General features: G+C 42.0%; 1 protein-coding gene across 1 annotated transcript; it reads left to right on the top strand.

The window, feature by feature from the left end:
* Positions 1-1,063: 1,063 nt before the first annotated feature.
* On the top strand, positions 1,064-11,373 carry MMADHC (metabolism of cobalamin associated D). Its single transcript, XM_085227902.1, has 8 exons — positions 1,064-1,151; positions 1,252-1,302; positions 3,127-3,271; positions 3,496-3,713; positions 6,008-6,113; positions 6,668-6,798; positions 9,421-9,507; positions 11,056-11,373. The coding sequence occupies exons 2-8, from the start codon at positions 1,294-1,296 to the stop codon at positions 11,248-11,250; spliced, it is 891 nt and encodes a 296-aa protein (XP_085084028.1). The 5' UTR covers positions 1,064-1,151; positions 1,252-1,293; the 3' UTR covers positions 11,251-11,373.
* The last annotated feature ends 8,601 nt before the right edge of the window (positions 11,374-19,974 follow it).

The following is a 19,974-nucleotide window of genomic DNA, read 5'->3' as shown; positions in this document are numbered from 1 at the left end:
ATCTTCTATTTTGAAGGCGAGAGATTAAATTTCCCTTTCCTTAACCAACATCGCTGCTTTGAACAGACAGCAAAGAAATAGCAAAAAATAAGAAAGAAGGGTCTTAATCTTCATATTCCAGTGTGGCTTGCGTGTTTTCCCACTCCTGCAGAAGCAAACAGCGATACAGCTCTTTTATATCAGCTTTAAAGGAGGTCGGGTTTGGGGCACCTCTCCCCTGACATTTTTAATTCAGCATTTAAATTGTTCCATTAGCATGCACAGCAGTTTCCACGTATGCAAGTAGGGAGGCTTGTGCCTCAAAGAACTCATGATCTAAATTAAATCGCAGTACTGGAAAAAGGATGAAAAAGGCACCTGAAAACAAAATACCGAGTCTTCAGCTGGCTACAAAGCTCTCCTCCTTTCCAGGGGAGATTTATGGGAAGGTGAGATACTGGGTGAAGCAAAAAGGCTGAACTTGGAGATAAAGGCAGGGGGGCTGCACATAGACTCATAGAATGGCCTGGGTTGCAAAGGAGCACAATGCTCATCCAGTTCCAACCTCCTGCTGTGTGCAGGTCACCAACCAGCAGCCCAGGCTGCCCAGAGCCACATCCAGCCTGGCCTTGAATGCCTGCAGGGATGGGGCATCCACAGCCTCCTTGGGCAACCTGTTCCACTGCCTCACCACCCTCTGGGTGAAAACACGAAGCGAGGAGGGAAAAACAAACAACAGAACACCCCTGGCTCGCTTCAGAAGGGCTTTATTCCTATTTCATACAACAGATCTTTGCAGAGGCCATCCCTCTGCCCCCAGTTTTTCCAGCAAACTGCCCATTTTTGCTCAGCATCAGCCCCTCATCTCCCCGCGCCGCACTGCTGCCCCCTACCGCACCGACGTGGCATTGCGTACCCCCGTATAACCCTACCTACCCCATTCGGGCCAGGCCCTCTCTTAGGGGAGCCCAGCACCGACCAATAGATTGCCGGCTCGCTCGCCCCGCCGCCCTATCCCCGCTTCAAACACCCCCCCACCGCTGATCGATGGCTCAGCGAGCGGCCGCTCAGGTCTGGCGGCCGAGGGGGTGCGGGCGGGGCGGGAGCGGCCGCCGCCATTTTGTAGGAAGCGCGGTGCGGGACTCCTGTCAGCTCCCGCTGCGCCGAGCCGTGTGAGGAGGGGGGGAGACGGGGGGCGGACCAGGGGGAGGGAGCGGCCCGGTGCCGGTCGGTGCGGGGCCTCAGAGGACGCTGCGTTCGCTTCTCTTGCAGGGAGAGCCGGAGCAGTGGGCGAGGGGCTGCCGAGCATCTGCCATGGCCAACGTGAGTAAGCCAGGCCCGGTGCGGGGCTGCGGCTCGGGTTGTGAGCCTCAGTCGTACCCCGCTGCGTCTTATGCAGGGCGATCGGGATCGTCCTCCTCTTTCCAGCTGAGTTTCCGATCTGCTGCGGTTCAGTTGGAGTGAGGGTGGAGGCGCACTCGATTCTGGTTTTAAAGCCGTGAGTTAAAGCGAAGAGCTCGAGTTCAGCGGGGCGTTCAGGCTGAGGGACAGCAGCCGAAGTTGGCCTCGTTCTGTCACGCAGGCCGCTATAAAACCTTGATCTCGGGGTGTTTTTTCAGTGGTGTAATGTCAGGCGTGTAAATATTTGCAGAGGTGGGCAGAATCCACACGGCTGTGTCCATTTGGGTCCCTTCCAGCTTGGGATGTCCCATCACGCTCCATGTGTGCGATGCCAGCATCTCCCTGTGGAGTGAATCAGTGTTAACAAAAGCGTTGCTTTTGTTGCAGATGTGCATCAGTCACATATGGAAAGTCATCCATATTTTTTTGAAGTATAAAAAAAATGGGTTAGATTTGACAGTTTTATCATGGCACTTGCATATTTCTTATTTAAAAAACAAACACAAGTAACAGTTGCTGCTTGCACTGCTTAAGATACTATCATAGAGTGAATCATAGAATTCTAGAATAGCCTGGGTTGCAAAGGAGCACAGTGCTCATCCAGTTCCAACCCCCTGCTGTGTGCAGGTCACCAACCAGCATCCCAGGCTGCCCAGAGCCACATCCAGCCTGGCCTTGAATGCCTGCAGGGATGGGGCATCCACAGCCTCCTTGGGCAACCTGTTCCTGTCATTGAGTTCCAGAGCTGCTCCTCACCTCGAATCACTGATGGCCCTTCAGAGCTCCTTTGTTGAGGCTATTTGCATGTAGAGGGAGATAGCGTTGCATGGTTTTCTGTTTGCCACCTGACTGAATCAGCTTCTGATAGCAATTAATAGTTATGTTGATGGCATAAGGCCGTGGCGTGAAGCAGATTTGCTGGTGCATCCCAAGACAGCAGAATTCATAAAGGTTTTATGGCTCATTGGCAGCTTGCCCAGGGTGCTGAACTCATCTGTTTGCAGTAATGCTTGTTTATAAATATGTGAATGTGCTGAGTTTGCAAATCGAACATGGATTGCACCAGCTTAAGTTTTGCACATGTTAAATATTTATGGATTTCAAGTGCAAAATACAGAAGTAGAAATTACCATACCCACCTGTTTTGGTATGCATGTCTCCTTGCATCCTTTAGAGCTGTTGATATGTGTGCTTTGCTGCCAAAGAAGCGTGTGTATGCACATATGTGTGCTTCTAGAGGAAAGATACAAGATGTATCTGTAGCGTTGTTATCTGGTGTCCCCTCAAGTCTTTTAAGAAGTGTGAGTATGGGCCAGCTAATGTTTGTGCTAGTTTTCAGGGCAGAGGTCTTCTTGGATATCGGCACTCACTTAATTAACAGTATTTCTGATCATGATTGAATTGTGGTGATCTTGGAAACAGGGCTGGATGCATTCTTTTTCTACATCTATAACTTAATTTAAGCTTTAGCATTTGAGTGGTGCTACTTAAACTTTTTTTCCCCCTCAAGTAAGAAGGTCTTTCACTAAGTGCTTTCAAGGCTTTTCCTTTGCGTAGAAAACTAGAAAAAGATAAAAGAAACAATAATAATAATGTATTTTTAAATTTCTATGTTACAAAAATAATTGCTGATAGTTAGCTTACAGTTTTAATTATGGAGTGAGGTTTTATGATATACAGAATTGTACGTGAACTAGTAATTTTGTTAGCAGTATATAATACTTGCTTTTGTTTTTGTCTTCTCAGGTGCTCTGTAACAGAGCAAGATTGGTCACCTACCTACCAGGGTTTTATTCCTTAGTCAAAAGAGTTGTAAATCCCAAGGCTTTTTCTACAGCAGGTTCCTCTGGCTCAGACGAGCCTCATGTTGCTGCTACACCTCCTGATTTATGTAAGAACAAGCAAATTCATTTTCTTTGAATTGATGTGCTATCAGAACTGTACACTCCATATAAAACTAGGAATTCTGAAGTGTGTTTTTATTATGGCAGGACACTTACCTGTGTTCTGGTTGCCTTGGTTTTGTGATTGTGATCGAGTAAAGATATTTGAGCTTTTCTTTTTAATTCCTTTTTAAATAAAACAACGACTAAAGCAAAGCCTTGACTTTTACAGGTCCAAGAACTGTATGGCCTGATGAAGTAATGGGTCCATTTGGTCCCCAGGACCAGAGATTCCAGTTGCCTGGTAATATTGGTTTTGACTGCCACCTAAATGGTACTGCTGCTCAGAGGAAAAGCCAAGCCTCAAAAAGTCTGCCTGATATATTAGCAGAGCCTTCACCAAATGAAAGGCATGAATTTGTAATGGCACAATACATAAATGAATTTCAGGTAAGAACAGATTCTGTGATTCTGTGATACAAGCTTCTGTGCAAAGCTGATATTTCTTGTCCAAGAGAAACATAATCATTGTGTCTTCCTTCTGTAAAAAGATACGCCTGATGTTCCAGGTGGCTTTAAAAGATGTGCTTCAAGTGAGGTAAGGAAGCCTGTGTAGAATCTAGTGACTTCTGTGGTTGTGTGAAAACTTCAGTATCAAAATGTACTGCTTGCAAAGTCTCACCACCTTTTATCAAATAAGAATGGTAGTTTCTTACTTAAGTATTTCATCTAATGTATTTGGCCTTGCGTAGTTTAGACAGTGTACTCAAACCTGCCTGTTTAGTTCTGACTCCTGTGGAATTCAGACATGAGAAGCAGACCAGTGTAGCTCAACCTCAGGTCTCAATGTGAGAGTACATTTTGGCAGTGGCAAGACTTGCAGCCAGTCAGATGCCATTTTAATGACAGGAAGGCTGTTAATTGCTAGTTTGACTTGCATGGTCAGACAGTTTCAACAGATGTTTATTGCTACTAGCTGCTGACTCAGCTTTCCAATCTGAGTTCTTGACATGTTCAGACTTCAGAAGTCAGGTAGTAAATCTGTGTTGTAAAAATGCTGTGTAGTGTTTTCTTTTTAAACGTAACGTATTCCAAAGTGTTGAGAAAACGTAAGCTTCTGGTGAGTTCCCAAAAGTCTGTTTTCAGTGTGTATGAATCATAACTTCAGTTGAAAGACCAACAACAACAAAAAAAAACTAGCCTTTGGTTTACTTAAACCAGGTGCACTGATGGCACGTCTGCATTCTAGAAAGATTACTTGTAAATAAAGTCATCAGTGCACCTGCTGCTGACCAGATGGAATGGAGAAACTGGAAAGGTTTCACAACTGTTATTCAGAAGGCAGTTAACAAGAATCAGCATGTTTAATACCAGTGTTGCTCAGGAATCCATGAGCAGTGCTTAGCTAGTGGAAATGCTGAACTGCTTCTAGAGGAAACCCAGATCTGGACTGAATACAGAATCCTCCCATGGCTTGCTGCAGCAGGCAGGAGAAAAGCTTGGTGCTGCTGAAGCTCAAGTTCCTCTGCTTGAACAGTCAGAGGAGTTTTGTTTGCATAAAACTAATGTAAATGAACCTAGCAGCCCATTAATATGAAAATATAGTATAGTTCTCTGGAAAATGGCTGTAGCCCCTTAATTGTAGTGTAGGTGGTATGTGTGTGTACTATGAGTTGTCTTTAGCTGGATAGAATGGGAGCAGAAGACAAGAAATCAAAATCATTCTCAGTAAGAGAAGCAGCCAGTGATTAGGAAGAAAAGAAATGGCTTAGCAGCACAAATGCATGACTTATCAGGCATGAAGTACCAGCTGATCTGTCCCAGTGACTTTACAATCATAATGCAAAATACATGTGGAAATATATGTACTGAAGTGCATCTAAGATCTGTTGTTGGTCTACATGTTTGTTTTCTATTTCTTTTGCCTCCCACTGTTGATTTATAGAATAAATCAACAGTGAAGTCATTTCCTCTAGGGTGAACCTGCAGTTACAAACTGGTGTTAGGTGGGACTTGATATACTACTCAACATTCAAGACTCAAGTTGTTGAAATTTCTTGGATATTAAGGCAAAGTTACAGCTACTAAATCTGTGTATAAGGATTCTGCACCTGTGCTACATAGCTGCCAGCTTTGAGATAGTAACTGTTTTAAGTACTTTCTTAAGGACATTAGAAGCTTAGATTCTGTGTATCTGACTTACAGTGCTGCATGTTTAATGTACCCACAAGAATAAGGTTTTTTCAGAAACTACAGAAAACAAAATTGGTATTATTGGAAAACAGCTTGGTATTTCAAGATACCACAGTTCTGTTTTGCAGGCTGCAGTTTTAGCTACAACTGAAGTAACTGGAAGTTCAGAGCTGTTGAGCTGTTGTGTAGCTTCCAGGTTTTACTCTGGCATATGTCTGAAATCTGTCAGTTGCTTTTGTATCAAATGCTTGCAGGCCATTGCTTCAAATGGATATTTTTCAGAAGTTTCCCTCTTGGTTAAGGTTTTGGATAGTGCTGTTAGAATAAAATGCAGAATTTCTGTTCAGATAATAGGCTATGGTATACTTGTTTTTACATATTAAAGTTAGAACAAATTGTAACTGATAGCAAATCATCATCTTTCTGTGAGACTTCTTGGGTTTATCAGTAGGCATACAGTCACAAAAATATAGTCTGCTATGCTACTATGTGATGTTATTCCTGTTGTATATTAAAGAGTAGAAAAGTTAATCTTTTTTTTTTCCACTCAGGGTTCTGATGTTCCACAGAAACAGCAAATAAATAATGCTGAAATGTATTTTGAAAATGCAAAAGTGGAATGTGCAGTACAAGCTTGTCCTGAACTGCTACGGAAAGGTATAAAAAAGGTTAACTTTTTTTTTTGGGGGGGAGGTGATTTCAAAACAAACCACAAACTTCTTTAAAAGTAGGAATATGTAAGTAAGGGCTTTGGTGAAATTGACCTTGCAGAATGTGTCACGGAATAAGGAAGTCCAAAGTTTGTATTTCACAAAAGAAAAGGGCATGTAAAATGAATGCTGAAATTTTGCTGTTGATGTTGCTTTGAGTTTCATACAGAACCTAGTGCTCTGCTCTGATAAATGGTGTAGAAGGAGAATCTTCGTGGTTTGGGCCCTTTCTGTGAGTGCTGCTGTGTCCTAGGAGCAATCAGAAGCAGATCTGGGACGTTTCTACTAAAAGGTTTAAAGTAAAAAAAATGAATGTGTGTGAAATCTTCTGGCTTAACCAGAAAATACAGATCTATGCACCTCATGCAGAGAACTGGAGTTCATTCATTTCAAAGTTTTGATAATTACTGATTTGCTAATAATTTGAATTAGGCTTGGTAACTTAATCTAAAGCTGAAAAATGTTTAAGAGCAAGCCATAAAATACTGGTTTCACTTTTAGACTTCGAATCAATGTTTCCGGAAGTGAATGCAAACCACTTAACAGTACTGACTGTTACCCAGAAGACTAAAAATGATATGACTGTATGGAGTCAAGAAGTGGAAGATGAGAGAGAAATGCTGTTAGAAAATGTAAGTAGTTGACACAGGTATTATTTTACCTTTGTAGATTAATCTTCTGTGTAATATATGTATATTCTGCTTTATTTCTAGCTCTGGTAGGAATGTACCATATTGCACGTTTGAGCTAATCCTGTCTTCTGTCTGATAAAAGTAGGTGGAGTCAACTGTGTATGTTGTAAAATGGTAAAGCAATACATTAAACATCTTTTGTCTTCTTGTAGCTAAAGGGCAGCAAGTATTTTCTCACTTTACTCCCACTTCAGTACGCTGTGTTTTGTAGGATTTTTGTGTTTTTTTTCTTCTTTTTTTGGTGGTGTAATTAAAATTCAAGCATGGACTTCGTGCATCCTCACTTACAGAGGTGTTTGCTCAATTTCCTCCTTCTAGTAACAGATGCATCTTTTAGTCTGGATATCAGTTAACAGTGAATAAATGCTAACCAGCCTCCTGTATGCTGTCCTGATGCCCTCTTGCCACTAGATGCCTCTCTGAAAATAGCTTTGTTTCTCATTCAAAAGATTGTTTTGTACCTGCTCCAGCAGGCGTCACTGTTTGCCACTGCTGGCATTTCTTTTTCTTGGTACCTTAAAATACATTTTCATGTATTACTTGTAGTTAAAAAAAAAAAAAAACTATTTAAAAAAAAAAAAACAATGTGATTTTCATCTATGTGCTGAGGGTCAGATTCAGGTTTTAATGCCCTTTGCAGCTTCATAAATTGCAGGTGTGTTCTGTAGAAAGCAGTGTTTGGGTCACCACTAAAAGAAACAAGCAGTCTGCAGTATCAACATAAAAATTACACACAAAATTAAAATTCCCTTCATTTCAGTATGGTGTTCTCTTTGAATTATGTATGGTCTGTTGATCTTTGGCATTGCAATCTGGTCTAATTATGTGTTAATTGGCATCTTTCTTCCTTGTGCACCTCCCTGTCAAGTCTAATATAGTCAGTGCAGGAGTGCTGGGATGTTAACTGTAACCTCCTGGCCTAAAGGTTACTAACAGCAAGGTCACAGACAAATGGTCTGTTTGTTTGCTTCATAGATGGTTAGAAGTTACATTAAAGATACTAATTTAATGTGAGAGACTTGTGCTGAAGTAATGAGGATTATTTACAGCCAGGACTTAAGTGTTTACAGTGGTGAATCTCAAGTGGTTACTAACACTGCTCTAAGAGTTTGCAGTGGGTTTGTTACACTACATCTTTTGATCTAGCGTTGTGTCAGGAATGTAATGCTTTAAATGCTGTCTTCAGATGGTTTGCTTATGTTTATGGCTAATCTTCAGAGCTATCAGACCTCAAGGTGTAAATCTGGTTACTCTAAAGGATAAACTTCCTTATTTTGGACCTCTAAGAGGATGAGGCTGACTAAAAATAATCTTTGTACCTCAAGCTTGTCAGGCAACGAAATGAGAGTAAATAAAGTGTTAATTTATTCTGAAGTTAGAGGTATGTCTTTTTATGAGATTAGGGAAATTCCTTTGTGTTTCAATGGAGCTACCTGAATTCTATGTCTGCTTTTCTCCTGATCAGTGCACTTAGCTATTCAGATTCTTGTACCTGGACATGCTTTCCTCAGTGCATGGACAGTTCTAGAGTCATCATGTATCTTGAGGCTTTGGGGGGAGGGTTCTCATTTGCCTTTGCAGACTTCTTGAGAAGTTATTCTGTGAATTCCTGTTGACTGTCCTCAACTGGATTGGAAACTGCTGATCTAGGTGATCAAAAGCACATAGCTGAGGTCTTGTTCTTGTTCATTTATCTGTGCAAAAATGTGCTATGTAATCTGTAGCTGATGTAACTTTCTTGTGCCTTGTGTTGTAATGTCAGCTTTAAATTTAGGTGCTTGTTTGCTATAAAAATGTAGTGATTTCCCTAAGATATTTCTCCAAAGGGAGGTTTGTGGTGAGGCATTAGAGAATAGGGAACTTCTTGATAGGTAAAAATGGTATTTTCATAAACATCAGCTGGTATCCTCTGTTGTAAATAAACCAACTTTGATTGTCTAATAGTGAAAGTGTTGTTTATCCTGACCAAGAATCAAGTATGACAAGAGAATTGGTGTAGGCTGGTGTAAAAAGAAAAAATCAAGTACTTAAACTGTTTGCTGTCATGATGCTGAACTAAAACATTCTGCAAAGATAATTTGCAGTTGTATGTTTGTGCTGCCAGCACTGTGTTGGTATTTTCCTGCTAGCTAAGAGCAGATCTAATAGCAAAACTGTATTGTTATATAAATATATAGTGCCATGTTTGGACTATGTGGAGTCCAGGTGAGATTTGTTATTCTGTTGAAGTAATACTTGACTTCTTTGAGAGGGTAACAGGTATGACTGCAATCTGCATGAGTAATCAGAGTAATTACACAAGCTGTTAGTACATTCCTGACTGGCCCAAGGAACACTTAAAACCTTGTATGATTGGACTAGTTTAATATATGCCATTAATTTTAATTGCCTTAATAATCTTAATATTTTTGTTGAAAATGTACCAAATTTCTCATTTACAGAGAACAAGATTCATTTTCAGTGTATTTTGTGTGTTCTGATCCATGTATATCTATCTACATATCTGCCTGGATATAAAACATTTCTGATCTTCTTCCTTCCTTGCTTATTTTTTCTTTTAAGTTCATTAATGGTGCCAAGGAAATCTGCTATGCAATCTGTTCTGAAGGCTATTGGGCTGACTTCATTGATCCTTCCTCAGGACTGGCAGTAAGTTATGTGCTGTGTGGAACCCTACTGTCTGAACTAACAGTGGTACTGTTCTGTACCACTGGAATTCTTCTGTATGGGTTAAATCCACCTTTTTCATATTGCCACAAAGCTGTTACCATAGGATAATTCTTTTTATAAATTAGGCAGATAGATTATGACCCTTCATATACTGTGTCACTTATTGCAGTTGGCACTTCAGAGAACGTTGTTCAGCAATGAAGTTTTTAGATAATTGTAGGAATTTGATGCCTAAAAATCTGTCACTGTGCAGTAAGCTGCTTCTGCCTTCCAGAAGGTCTTTTGGTTATCCATAAATAAGCCTGTTTATGCAGATTGGTACTTTAAAAAAAAAAAAAAAACACCAATAGTTTGCATAAGTTAATGATGTGTGTTATATAGGAAAAATGAATAGCATGAATAGCTTGTTCCAATTAAATGGCACAGAATTCATTATCAGATTACAGATGTCAGCCAGAGGGTGGTGATGCACTGGAACAGGTTGCCCAAGGAGGCTGTGGATGCCCCATCCCTGCAGGCAGTCTGGGCTGCTGGTTGGCGACCTGCACACAGCAGGGGGTTGGAACTGGATGAGCACTGTGGGCCTTTGCAACCCAGGTCATTCTATGATTACATGAGGAGCTGGCAGTTTCTTAGCAAGACATCAGTGAAATGTGACAGCATCTTAAAAGTTACAAGAGAATTGAGTTTCTGTCAAAGCACGTGTGTACATGCATTTTTGTTAGAGAACTTATTCTTGAAACAGTCAAATACCTGAACATAACCATAGATGAGCTCATCTAAGTGAATTTATATCTAAAAACACTGTGAAAGGCAGTGACATGCTGTGTCAGCAGAGCCAAATAGGTTTAATAGGAATTGTTTGTAAGCTAAGAAGGCAGCTGAGAGTGTTTATGGTACTTAGAAGCGTCAGTGAGAATTCAACACATTTGAAGGATAGTCATAGATTAATAAAACAAGGATATTGTGTTTGGTTCCAGTTCAGTAGTACCAGCCTTACCCACCATCTGCCCATCAGCAGTGGGCTTCGGTCAGAAACTTCCTCTTCTGAGATAAAGCAACTGTAGTGCCCTTTTCAAATTGACACGGATTTTACTGCTAAGAGTCTTTATAGTGGCTCACTCAAAAGGTGCATGTCGTGATTTTGCTGTTTTAGGGGAGATTTCTTAATGTCTGAAAAGCAGAATTTTTTGAAAACACTTAAGGTGTTTTGTGTGTCTGACTTATTAGACAGTCAGCCCTCTGTCTGTCTCCAAGGTATAATAAAGCCTTAAGTATGGGTTACAAGTACAGTCAGGGGTGCTCTGTCTGTAGATGTCTCAAACAAAACTGCACATACAATTTCTTCCAACAGATGTAGATGGCATTTCTGTCTTTAGTTTTGTTGCTGTCTTTGCCTTTTGTTTTTTAGAAAGGGGTAATTTTGACACTTAATAAAACTCGACTGTGTTGTTACTGATCTGTTAACCCTCACGGTACAAAAAGTTCAAAATGGTGATATGAAAAACTCTCTTCTTTTCCACCTAGTTTTTTGGACCTTACACAAACAACACTCTGTTTGAAACAGACGAACGTTACCGCCACTTTGGATTCTCTGTTGATGATCTTGGCTGCTGCAAAGTTATTCGGCACAACATCTGGGGTACTCACGTCGTCGTAGGAAGTATTTTCACTAACGCTGAACCTGACAGCCCTATCATGAGAAAACTAAGTGGGAACTAACAGTTGACAGGGTTTCACAGATCCACGTGACTTTGGCGTCCTTTGACTCGGTGATTCTTTGTAAGCATTGTCAGAAAGTAGCACACTTGAAGTAATTTTAGATAATAAAGTATCTGCTATTTATTTTAGTCTCGTGACTATGCTCATCCTATAATTTGGAATGTTATTTGACACTATTTTAACAGGTACTTGTGTGTGCCACAGGAATTTTAAGCTGTGAGTTTCCCTCATCTTTGAGTTCAAACTCAGTTGACTGAGTGCACAGCTCTGCATAGCCTCTTACTGTTATCAGCTGTCCTGTCTTTTGGTGTCTGACAAATCTGGGTTCCTTGTGTTTAAAAATCTTGATGCAACTGAATTTTCTAGGAATTTTGACCACTTACTGCAGTAAGTTAGTGGGGGGGAGGAGCAATAGTGCTATTCTCCCATAAAACTTAATGAAGACTGCAGCAGTGAATACTGGGCTAATTAATTGCTCATGCAGTGCTCTAAAAAGAGTAAGTTAAGCCTTCAGGAATCTTTAACTGTAAGTTGTACTACTTTAGACAGGTGCTGATGTCACTGCTTCATCCAGAGACTGAGTAAAAAGTCTTAACTCTAGAATCAGTCATCTCCATGTTTTTTGTCTTCATGTTGCTTTTGATTTTATTTTCTCAGTGTTAGCTAAGTATATTTAACTGTTTTATATATGTACATGTAATTTAAACTTGCTTTTGGAATTTTTTAAGGTCATTAAATACATTGATGTGGGCTAAGGAAAAAGATAACAGGGCAATGCTTGGATACCCTCACTGCTTTTTCTTTTACTTTAATGCAACTGAGATTTATCTCTGGAATTTCAAAATGCCTCAGCAAAGGGCAATTATGATCAATTGCTGTAATTACAATCAATTATAGCAAACATTTCAGCAGGAAGGTTTCAGTAAATAAGTCGGTCTCTTCAGGCAACATAAAAACCTTCAAATCAATTGAAGATACTGGAGAGAACAGTGAGGAAAATTCAAGACATCTGAAATTTCAAAGCTGTCAGCTGCCTCTCTACAGAAGCTAGGTAATTAATGTTGCTATGTTCACTTTTTAGGACTGTTTGGTAATATACCACAGCTGTAGCTGTTTATGCAACAATAGAAATCTTTCAGTCTTGACTCAGTGAAAATTAAATGGATCTTTTGTCTGGATAATGGCTGCCAAGATGATGTGTTCAGAGGTTTAGCTTCCTTTCAAATAGCTAGGGATTTTAATAATTATTTTTTTCCCAGTATTAATAATTAGACTTAGCACATGTTCTAGGTTTGTGTACTGTTTCTGTTCCTTATTCAGGTTCTAAGCCAGTTTGCCACCCAAGTCTTTCTGCTGGCTTTATTGAGTAGGCTTAGAAGCAGAGCCTTACCAAGTGCCTGTGTCTGTCCTTGTTAATGACTGCCTGATCATAGAGGTGCAGTTGAGGAAGGCTCTCTCTGCTGAAGTAGTGACTGCTGCCTTCTCTATTCTCACCCTGGCAAGCCAGCCATTCAGAGTTTGTGTTGCCATCATCATCTCTGTTGGCTCCAGCCTATATGCATTCCAAGTACTGCTGTTGAGGCAGGATTTGCCTACTGCTGTGTCGTGGAATCTGCCATATTTCTAGAACATGAGCTCTTCACCTCCTGTCTGCTGGCTAAGAAAGCTGTAATATCCAGAGGCTGGTTTATTTTTTTGGCCTTGTTGTTTAAAGGATTTAAAAAATACTGAAGGAGTTGCAGAGTGTCTTTGTACAAAACCAACTGAAGCATAATTCTTCTGCAGAGTACATGTTACCTCGTTTGGTGACGGAGGGTGGTGGTTGTCCTGGTGCACAGAATGGCACCATTGTAGAGACCTTAGCTGGATAAATACTAGAAAACTTCTGTGAAATGCTTCACATAGTTTAACTATGTTGAAGGTTCTTGGTGCTGTCTTTTTGTTTTCTTCCAGTGACTTTGTTGTACTTGCCTTTTTATTTTTTTTAATTGAGGTGTATTTTCAGGCAGCTGTCCAAATTAAACTTGAGACAGTTTCTGAGCTCATACCCTGTAAAGTTTCATGCTGGAAAATGTGGGGTTTTTTGGTTGCTTTTTTTTTTAAACAGTAACTTTTCAAATGGCTTTGACTCAAGGCAAAAAAACTCACTGAAAATAGTGGGAATTCTGCCTTGACATCACTAATAGATAGTATTTCATGCTAGAAGTTGAGGGGAGATATTTTGTGGTATTTTTCTAACTAACATTTCCTTGTACATAACAACTTACTAAAACTCTCAAAAGAGGCTAGAACTATTCAGTTCTGTTTCCCTTTCATCAGAAGGGATTTATTGTACATTAATTTGCTACTGTGAAATAAAGGTTTTGGAATACAGTGTGATGAGCTGTACTTCTGATAATAAAAAAAGCAACAAATGAAACACTTCTCAGTGTCACAAATTGAGATCCTTTCTATGGTCAACAAACGAAAAGAGATTTCATGCAATGTTCAATGTTATGTCTGTTCTTAGCAAGGGTTGATCTTCTATAGGAAGTTCTTAGCAGCTTGGAGAGAGTTTCTTAAAGTTTGGTCCTGTTAGTGAAGAGTGAATGAGTTTTCCTGTCAGTGAACTCCAGCTATTTGAAGTGATGCTGAGCATCACAAAAGCAGTGCTGTGACTGTTAATTAATTATTAATTACTTAATTTGCAGATTAATATACACAGTGAATGTGTCTAAAATACACAAGGCTAAAAATTGTACTGGTCAGAAAGCTAAAACAAAATGTTATAGGTGAAGTACTTGCCACTTAGTTGCCTTAGGATATGAAAACAGTGCTAAACCTCTCTCCAAAGAATTCATACTGAAGTTGAGAAATCACATGGAGTATTTTGTCTTAAATAGCAGAATCTTATGTGAGCAGTTATCCTGGTGAAGTTCTACACTGCTGTGAGTTAAAGAACCCTATTCTCCTTCCACCAGCAGCCACCTGGCTGGAATTGAAGTACTCAAAGTAATCCACAAGGTCAAAGGTATCTTGGGGGAGAAGGCCCCTTTTCTTTGACTTGCCATCTTGACTGCAGGCTTGTTGCCCTTTCTTGCTAATTGCAGTGTCACTCAACAAGAGATTCTCTGGTTCATAAACATGCAGGGAAGCATGCCTGTAACATTAGACAGCTCCAGGTAGCTGATCCAGAAAGGTAAGGCTGCAAGACGTAAGCTGCTTTGTCACAGTAACAGATGTAAAACTTGGTCTGTGAGCTTGTTTGGCTCTTAAAGTTTCTGCCCAGTCAGGCTAAACTAATTACAGAAATCTTGTAGATGCATAAACATGGAAGATCTCTGTGGTGTGTGTTGACACTTGTTCAAACAACCTGAATGAAGTATGATACAATTTTTATACTTGAGAGATTTATATAATCCAAGCCTTCAGAGAACACTCACCGTGCTCTTTTAGTCAGCTCTCCCCTCAGGCAGCAGTAGGGCAGCTCTCTGTGAGACCTGCCTGCTGGACTGAAGGCAACATGAAGGCTGCTGGTTGATTAAAAAGCATGGAATTGGTTTTCAAGGTATCACATCCCAGCTGAAGCTTCTGAAATATCTGATGGATTCAGGTAAGGAGGAAATTTTCTAATACAGTGTAACTCAGATATTCATCCTATTTATTTTTGAACTGTTTGAGGAATTAGGTAGTTGATTAAACCATAGTGTTCACACTTAAAAGGTGATCATGTGTATTAAATGAATTCCTGCTTTGCTCCCAAGCTCACACTTGGTGGGCACTGATAACAGCTCTTGCATTTGGAGATGGCTTGTTAGCATTGCAGCAGGGATGTTAAAAGCTGACTCATGGAGGAGATATGTGAATTAACTGGTGAGAGGAAACTGAGGACTGAAGTACCTCACTTGATCCAAAAGGAAATATCTCATGTATGCTTATTTTTAGATGTCCTGTTTGGATGTTTCCACACAGTTCTCATGTGTTTTTGGAATTTTTCCCAGATTTTCTTATGGAAAGTCAAAAAGCATAACTTCTTATGTTCTGTACGAACAGCTGTTTTTACTACATATGCCTTAACTTATTTTTTGTCACTGCAGTGTTTCTAGCACAGCATTTAACATTACGTCATGGGCTGCGTCCTGCACATGGATGGGCTGCTGGGAGTGCACATGAGCTTGTCTGAGAAAATGTATTACTACGTAACTGATGTGTCAGGAAGGAGTGTTAAGATTGTTCAGTATTTTCCAGTGATTAATTATATATTAATTCCAGGAAATGAATTAAAGGTTTAAAAAAAAAAAAAAACACTGATATAGAGTGACATTCCAGCAGTTTATTTTAATTGATCACCTTTCCTCTCAAAGTGTAACTTTAGCTGGGCCAACTACATTTTGCAGTTAGTGGTGAACTACTGAAGTTCTGACCCTGTTACTGAAACTGCTGCCCAAAGACCTTCCCCCATCAATCAGAGACATCTGCAGCACCTGAGCTTAATTGCTGCACTGATAGCACCTGGGTGTTGTTGCTAACCACAGGGGACAGGAGGCTGGCTGTTCTGCATCATTTTGTTGAAGCTTCCAGAGTTAATTTCCACCAAGTAAAGGTATGGCTCCTCGCACTGGAATGCACCAGGGAAGGTTGCACGTTGCCATGCACATGTGCTTTGTGTCTCAGTTTTTGTGCAGGCTGTCACTTGCACAGAGGAGCCTTTCTGTGCAGCTGGAAGGTGCCTAGGAGCTACATGCACATATGCACATACATCCCTGTGCCTGAGGGTTGCAGCAGCTGCTCAGTGACAACAGCAACAAGTTGTATCAGCTGCAGGAATGGCAGTGTGTTGGCTTTTTCATAGGATCCTGCCCTATTATAGTCCTCTTTGTTTCTAAGAGAACAACAGCATCTGGCAGTGCTTTGTCAGGAGCAAATCCTTGCTGTGGGATGCGTGCAGCACTGCTTACATCTCCCACTAAGATATCTTTCAGAGACACAGTTTGCTTTTGGCACGTGTGGGTTCTCTCACACAGGGTCTAACCTTGGAGTATGTATGCTCTGTACGTGCCTTCACCAGGTAGCTGCCATGTAGAATAGTTTGTTCTTGATCACATCCCAAAACATCTCAAAAGTTTTTATGTTGCAGTAATGAGTAGAAAAAAAGTCTCCTTTACCCACTGGTTATCAGGGAACACAGGTGGGTAATAGGCTCAATGTGCTGCAGCTGTGCTCGCTGTGCCCAGCCCAGTGCAGTCTGTCTCAGAGCACAGAGCTCCTCTGAGCTGCTGCTCTCCTCCTGGCTCTGCTGAGATGGTTGGTTGGTGCACCTCTAAACTTGGTAAGTTGTTCTCTCTAAGATATGCTTAGCTCTGAAAATAAATTAAAATTGCTGTAGAAGTTCATTGCAGGGGAGGCCAGGACCACTAGAGTGGTGTCTGCTTAGGAGACCTGAAGCTAGAATGCCTTAAACCAAATTATTTTCTAATTTCAGTAGAATCTAAACCTTGGAGTGGGACTGCTAAGTTGGACTTGATTTTCAAGGCTGCTGTGTTTACCTCTAGGAGTTACATATCCTTGGTGTGTGAGGGCAGAGTGTGGTGATGGGGTGGGCAGCTGGTGCAGCCTGTGTGCCAGGAGCAGCAGGGAACAGCAGTTCTGTGTGTGCTGCAGATACCATCATTCACATCGTGGTCTAATGAGATTTCATGCATTTTTTTGGATGATTCATCTCATTAAATTCTTTCTGTCTGTTCAGCTTACTGCTTAATGCTAAAGAAGTTATTAAAAAAAATCCCTAGCTATGTAGCTAGCTGTTCTGCTTACATATTTAAGTGCTGTTTGAGCCATAACTTTTCACTACTGCCTGTACTTATTCAGTAGTAATGTGGTCACCTCTGTGCACCCCACGTGCATGCTCTGCTCTTTGAAAAGCTCTGTGTTTACATGCATAGCAGGTGCTGTAAGGGGCATTTGCAGATGGAGGGGTGGGAGTGTGCACACCCCACCTTTGCACAGCATGAGGTTCTGCAAGCACCAAGTCAGATGCTGGAAAATAGGTGCTTGCATGTAGTAATTGTTGAGAAAGAAGGATTTTCAGAAGTATTTCCCCGACGAAGCTGATGGAGCTAGCATGCTGTGTTGGCAGCATGTCTCCCTTCACCCTGTGGTGTTGATGCTCACCCATCCACAGTGGGGCCTGTTGGCCTGTGGGGAGCCCCCTGCCCCTGTGCACGCCTGACACCCATACAAAGCCCCCAGTAATTAGAGTTGCAAACTGCTGTTGTCTGCCACAGGCTGCTGCAGGGCCTCTGAAATAGCAGCATTTCCCCTTAGCAATGCCATTTTGCTCTGAGTGTGTTCCAGCAAGTTTCAGGCTGCTATTTCAGGAGCTGCACAAACACAAAGCTCTGATCAGTGCAGGCTCTGGTGAGGGAGAGCTAAAAGGATTATGAGACTGAAATTTCATGCAGCTGGGTGTTATGCTTCAGCTGGAAAGTAATCGCCTCCAAGAGAAGTGCTGTGCCTGCCAGGCTGGGGAGCTTTTGGAAACACAAACTTCTTCTGGGGCTGGGGATTTTGGGGAGCTGTGCCTTCTAATCAATGTGGGATTGTTTCAGTAAAGCTCTTCAGGCTGTGATCAATGCTGCATTGCTCTATAATGAGGATATCCATGTTAAGCTGCATGGGGAGGATTTGTTATTTTAAGATCAGGTGCAACGTGACCATTTAAAGAGCAGACCTGGCCTGGGGGGGCTGCAGGGGTCAGTCAGGCCCCAGCTGCATGCAGAGGGTGTCCTCAGCTGCAAGCATGCTGCTGGGACCCAGATATTGATAAAATTCAGGTTTGAACCAGAGTGGTAGAGCCAGAAGTTGGACTCTGTGATCTTTATGGATCTCTTACAACTAAGGATGTACAGTGGTTGGGGCTGAGTGGCTGGAAAGCTGCACAAACTGAAAAAGGGATCTGAGAGTGTAGGTCCACAGCTGCTGTGAGCCATCAGTGTGGCCAGGACAACAGCATCCTGGCTTTTGTCAGCAATGGTGCACAGGCTGCCTGGGAAGTGGTGAGGTCATCATCCCTGGGGGTGTTCCAGAATCACAGGAAGGTGGAACTGAGGGATGTGGGCACTGGGCATGGAGGGGATGGGGCTGGGGTTGGGCTCGAGGATCCTGGAGGTCTTCTCCAGCCTTAATTGCTCTGTGGTCGTGTGGCAGAGACCCAGAGATCAGCCTTTAGAAGAACAGGAAACAGCACCACTGGGAAGTGTTTATCTGAAGGAGTAATGGCAGCCCTCATAGTCAGCTTGTCAGTGCCACTGCTTTGTCAGGCAGGGAGATTGTTAAGGAGGGCCTTCAGCAATTGAGGTTTACAACCCATCGAAGCCATGGAAACCCTTCTGAGTGCAGTCAGGCCTTGGGTTCAGGTCTGAAAGTGACATGCAGGCATCCCACAGAGGCGAAGCAGAGGCTGGTAAAAAGTGTTTGGAAACAAAATTGTTGAAAAGTCAATGCCTAAATGAGTGAAGTTTTTGGATCAGTCTGGGAAATCAGTGTCTGATTGTGGTTGACTAAGGAGGAGTTGTGTGGACTGACTGACTTAGGGATTAATGTCAAGGGGAATCACACCCTGAAATGGCAATAAGTGGTACAAGAGCCTGTCGAGTGACCTAATGATGTTCGTATTAGTAAGAAGAAATGATAATTGCTTGGAAGCCCATTTTGATGTGCAGCTGGAAATAAGTGTAACCCTGTGAGGTGTGCTTGGAGTTGATTCAGAGTTGGTTCTTAAAAAATAAAAAGGGGAAGAAAAAAAAAAAAACACACTGATTCTGAACCGATGTTGCTTTCAGCATTGCTGTTCCCATGATTTTCTATTTCAGGTCATATGAGTTACCAGCTTTTTAAACTGCCACTAATATCTCCAACTGGTTTGCGTGTGCCTGTGCTGGTTGTGAGTGGAGGTGGAGAAGGGGCCTGGGATGGGAAGGGCAGCAGGGGAGCATGTGTTGGCAGCACTGGGCTGTCTTCCATGGCACTGGGCATGTTGTAGCCCACCAGGGCTGTATTTGGGCAAGGAAGCACAAGCCTGTAGCCAGTGCCAGCAGGATGCTTGTATGGATGAGCACATCCTGCCTGAATGGGTTCCAAGTTCCATCCAACGTGGGCCAGAGAGCTGCTGTGTCAAACCGAACCCAGCGTGAGGAAAACATGTTTTTGTTCGTGGGTAGAGAGGTGAGAACAACAAGTAGTGTTTGCTGTCATAGGAGGAGAGCTAAACCCCAGGGCCATTGAAAACCAAACTGTAAAAAGCATATTCAGAAGGGCTGGGGAGGGCCTAGAAGGAGGGGGGATGCAGGAAGGATGAGCCCATGTGCTGCCATTAAAAGCACTACTTTAAATTGTGTTTATTCAGCTGAGTAAGAGCTACTGGGCTATCTTTTTAATAACTTGAAGCTTTGAGCTCCACAATACCACATTCAGTCTTTGTGTCTGAAGCTGTTTGCATCCCACTAAGCGTTGACTGCAGGAGCGCAAATAACTGCATGAGAACCAGCAGAACGCACTGGGGCTACATGAGCTGAGAGCAGAGTCCCAGAACACTCAGCTCTTAGAGAGAAAAAGAGGAGCCAGGGTCACAAATAGGGGCCCAGCAGTGGCAGGGCAGCTGCTCCAACCCCACTGTGGGAAGGAAGCAGGGACACAGGGCAGCAGGCAGCAGTTCTCTGATAGTAAACTTATCTGACACATCACCTG

This window comes from Meleagris gallopavo, chromosome 7 (genome assembly GCF_905368555.1).
Source record: "Meleagris gallopavo chromosome 7, MGAL_WU_HG_1.1, whole genome shotgun sequence".
Lineage (NCBI taxonomy): Eukaryota > Metazoa > Chordata > Aves > Galliformes > Phasianidae > Meleagris > Meleagris gallopavo.
This window is presented reverse-complemented; position numbering and strand designations above follow the sequence as displayed.

Bases quoted from the DNA above. Each gene is read 5' to 3' on its own strand.
- MMADHC (XM_085227902.1), top strand. The intron at 3,272-3,495 runs GTAAGAACAAGC...TGACTTTTACAG, and splicing joins TGCTACACCTCCTGATTTAT to GTCCAAGAACTGTATGGCCT. The intron at 6,114-6,667 runs GTATAAAAAAGG...TTTCACTTTTAG, and splicing joins TCCTGAACTGCTACGGAAAG to ACTTCGAATCAATGTTTCCG.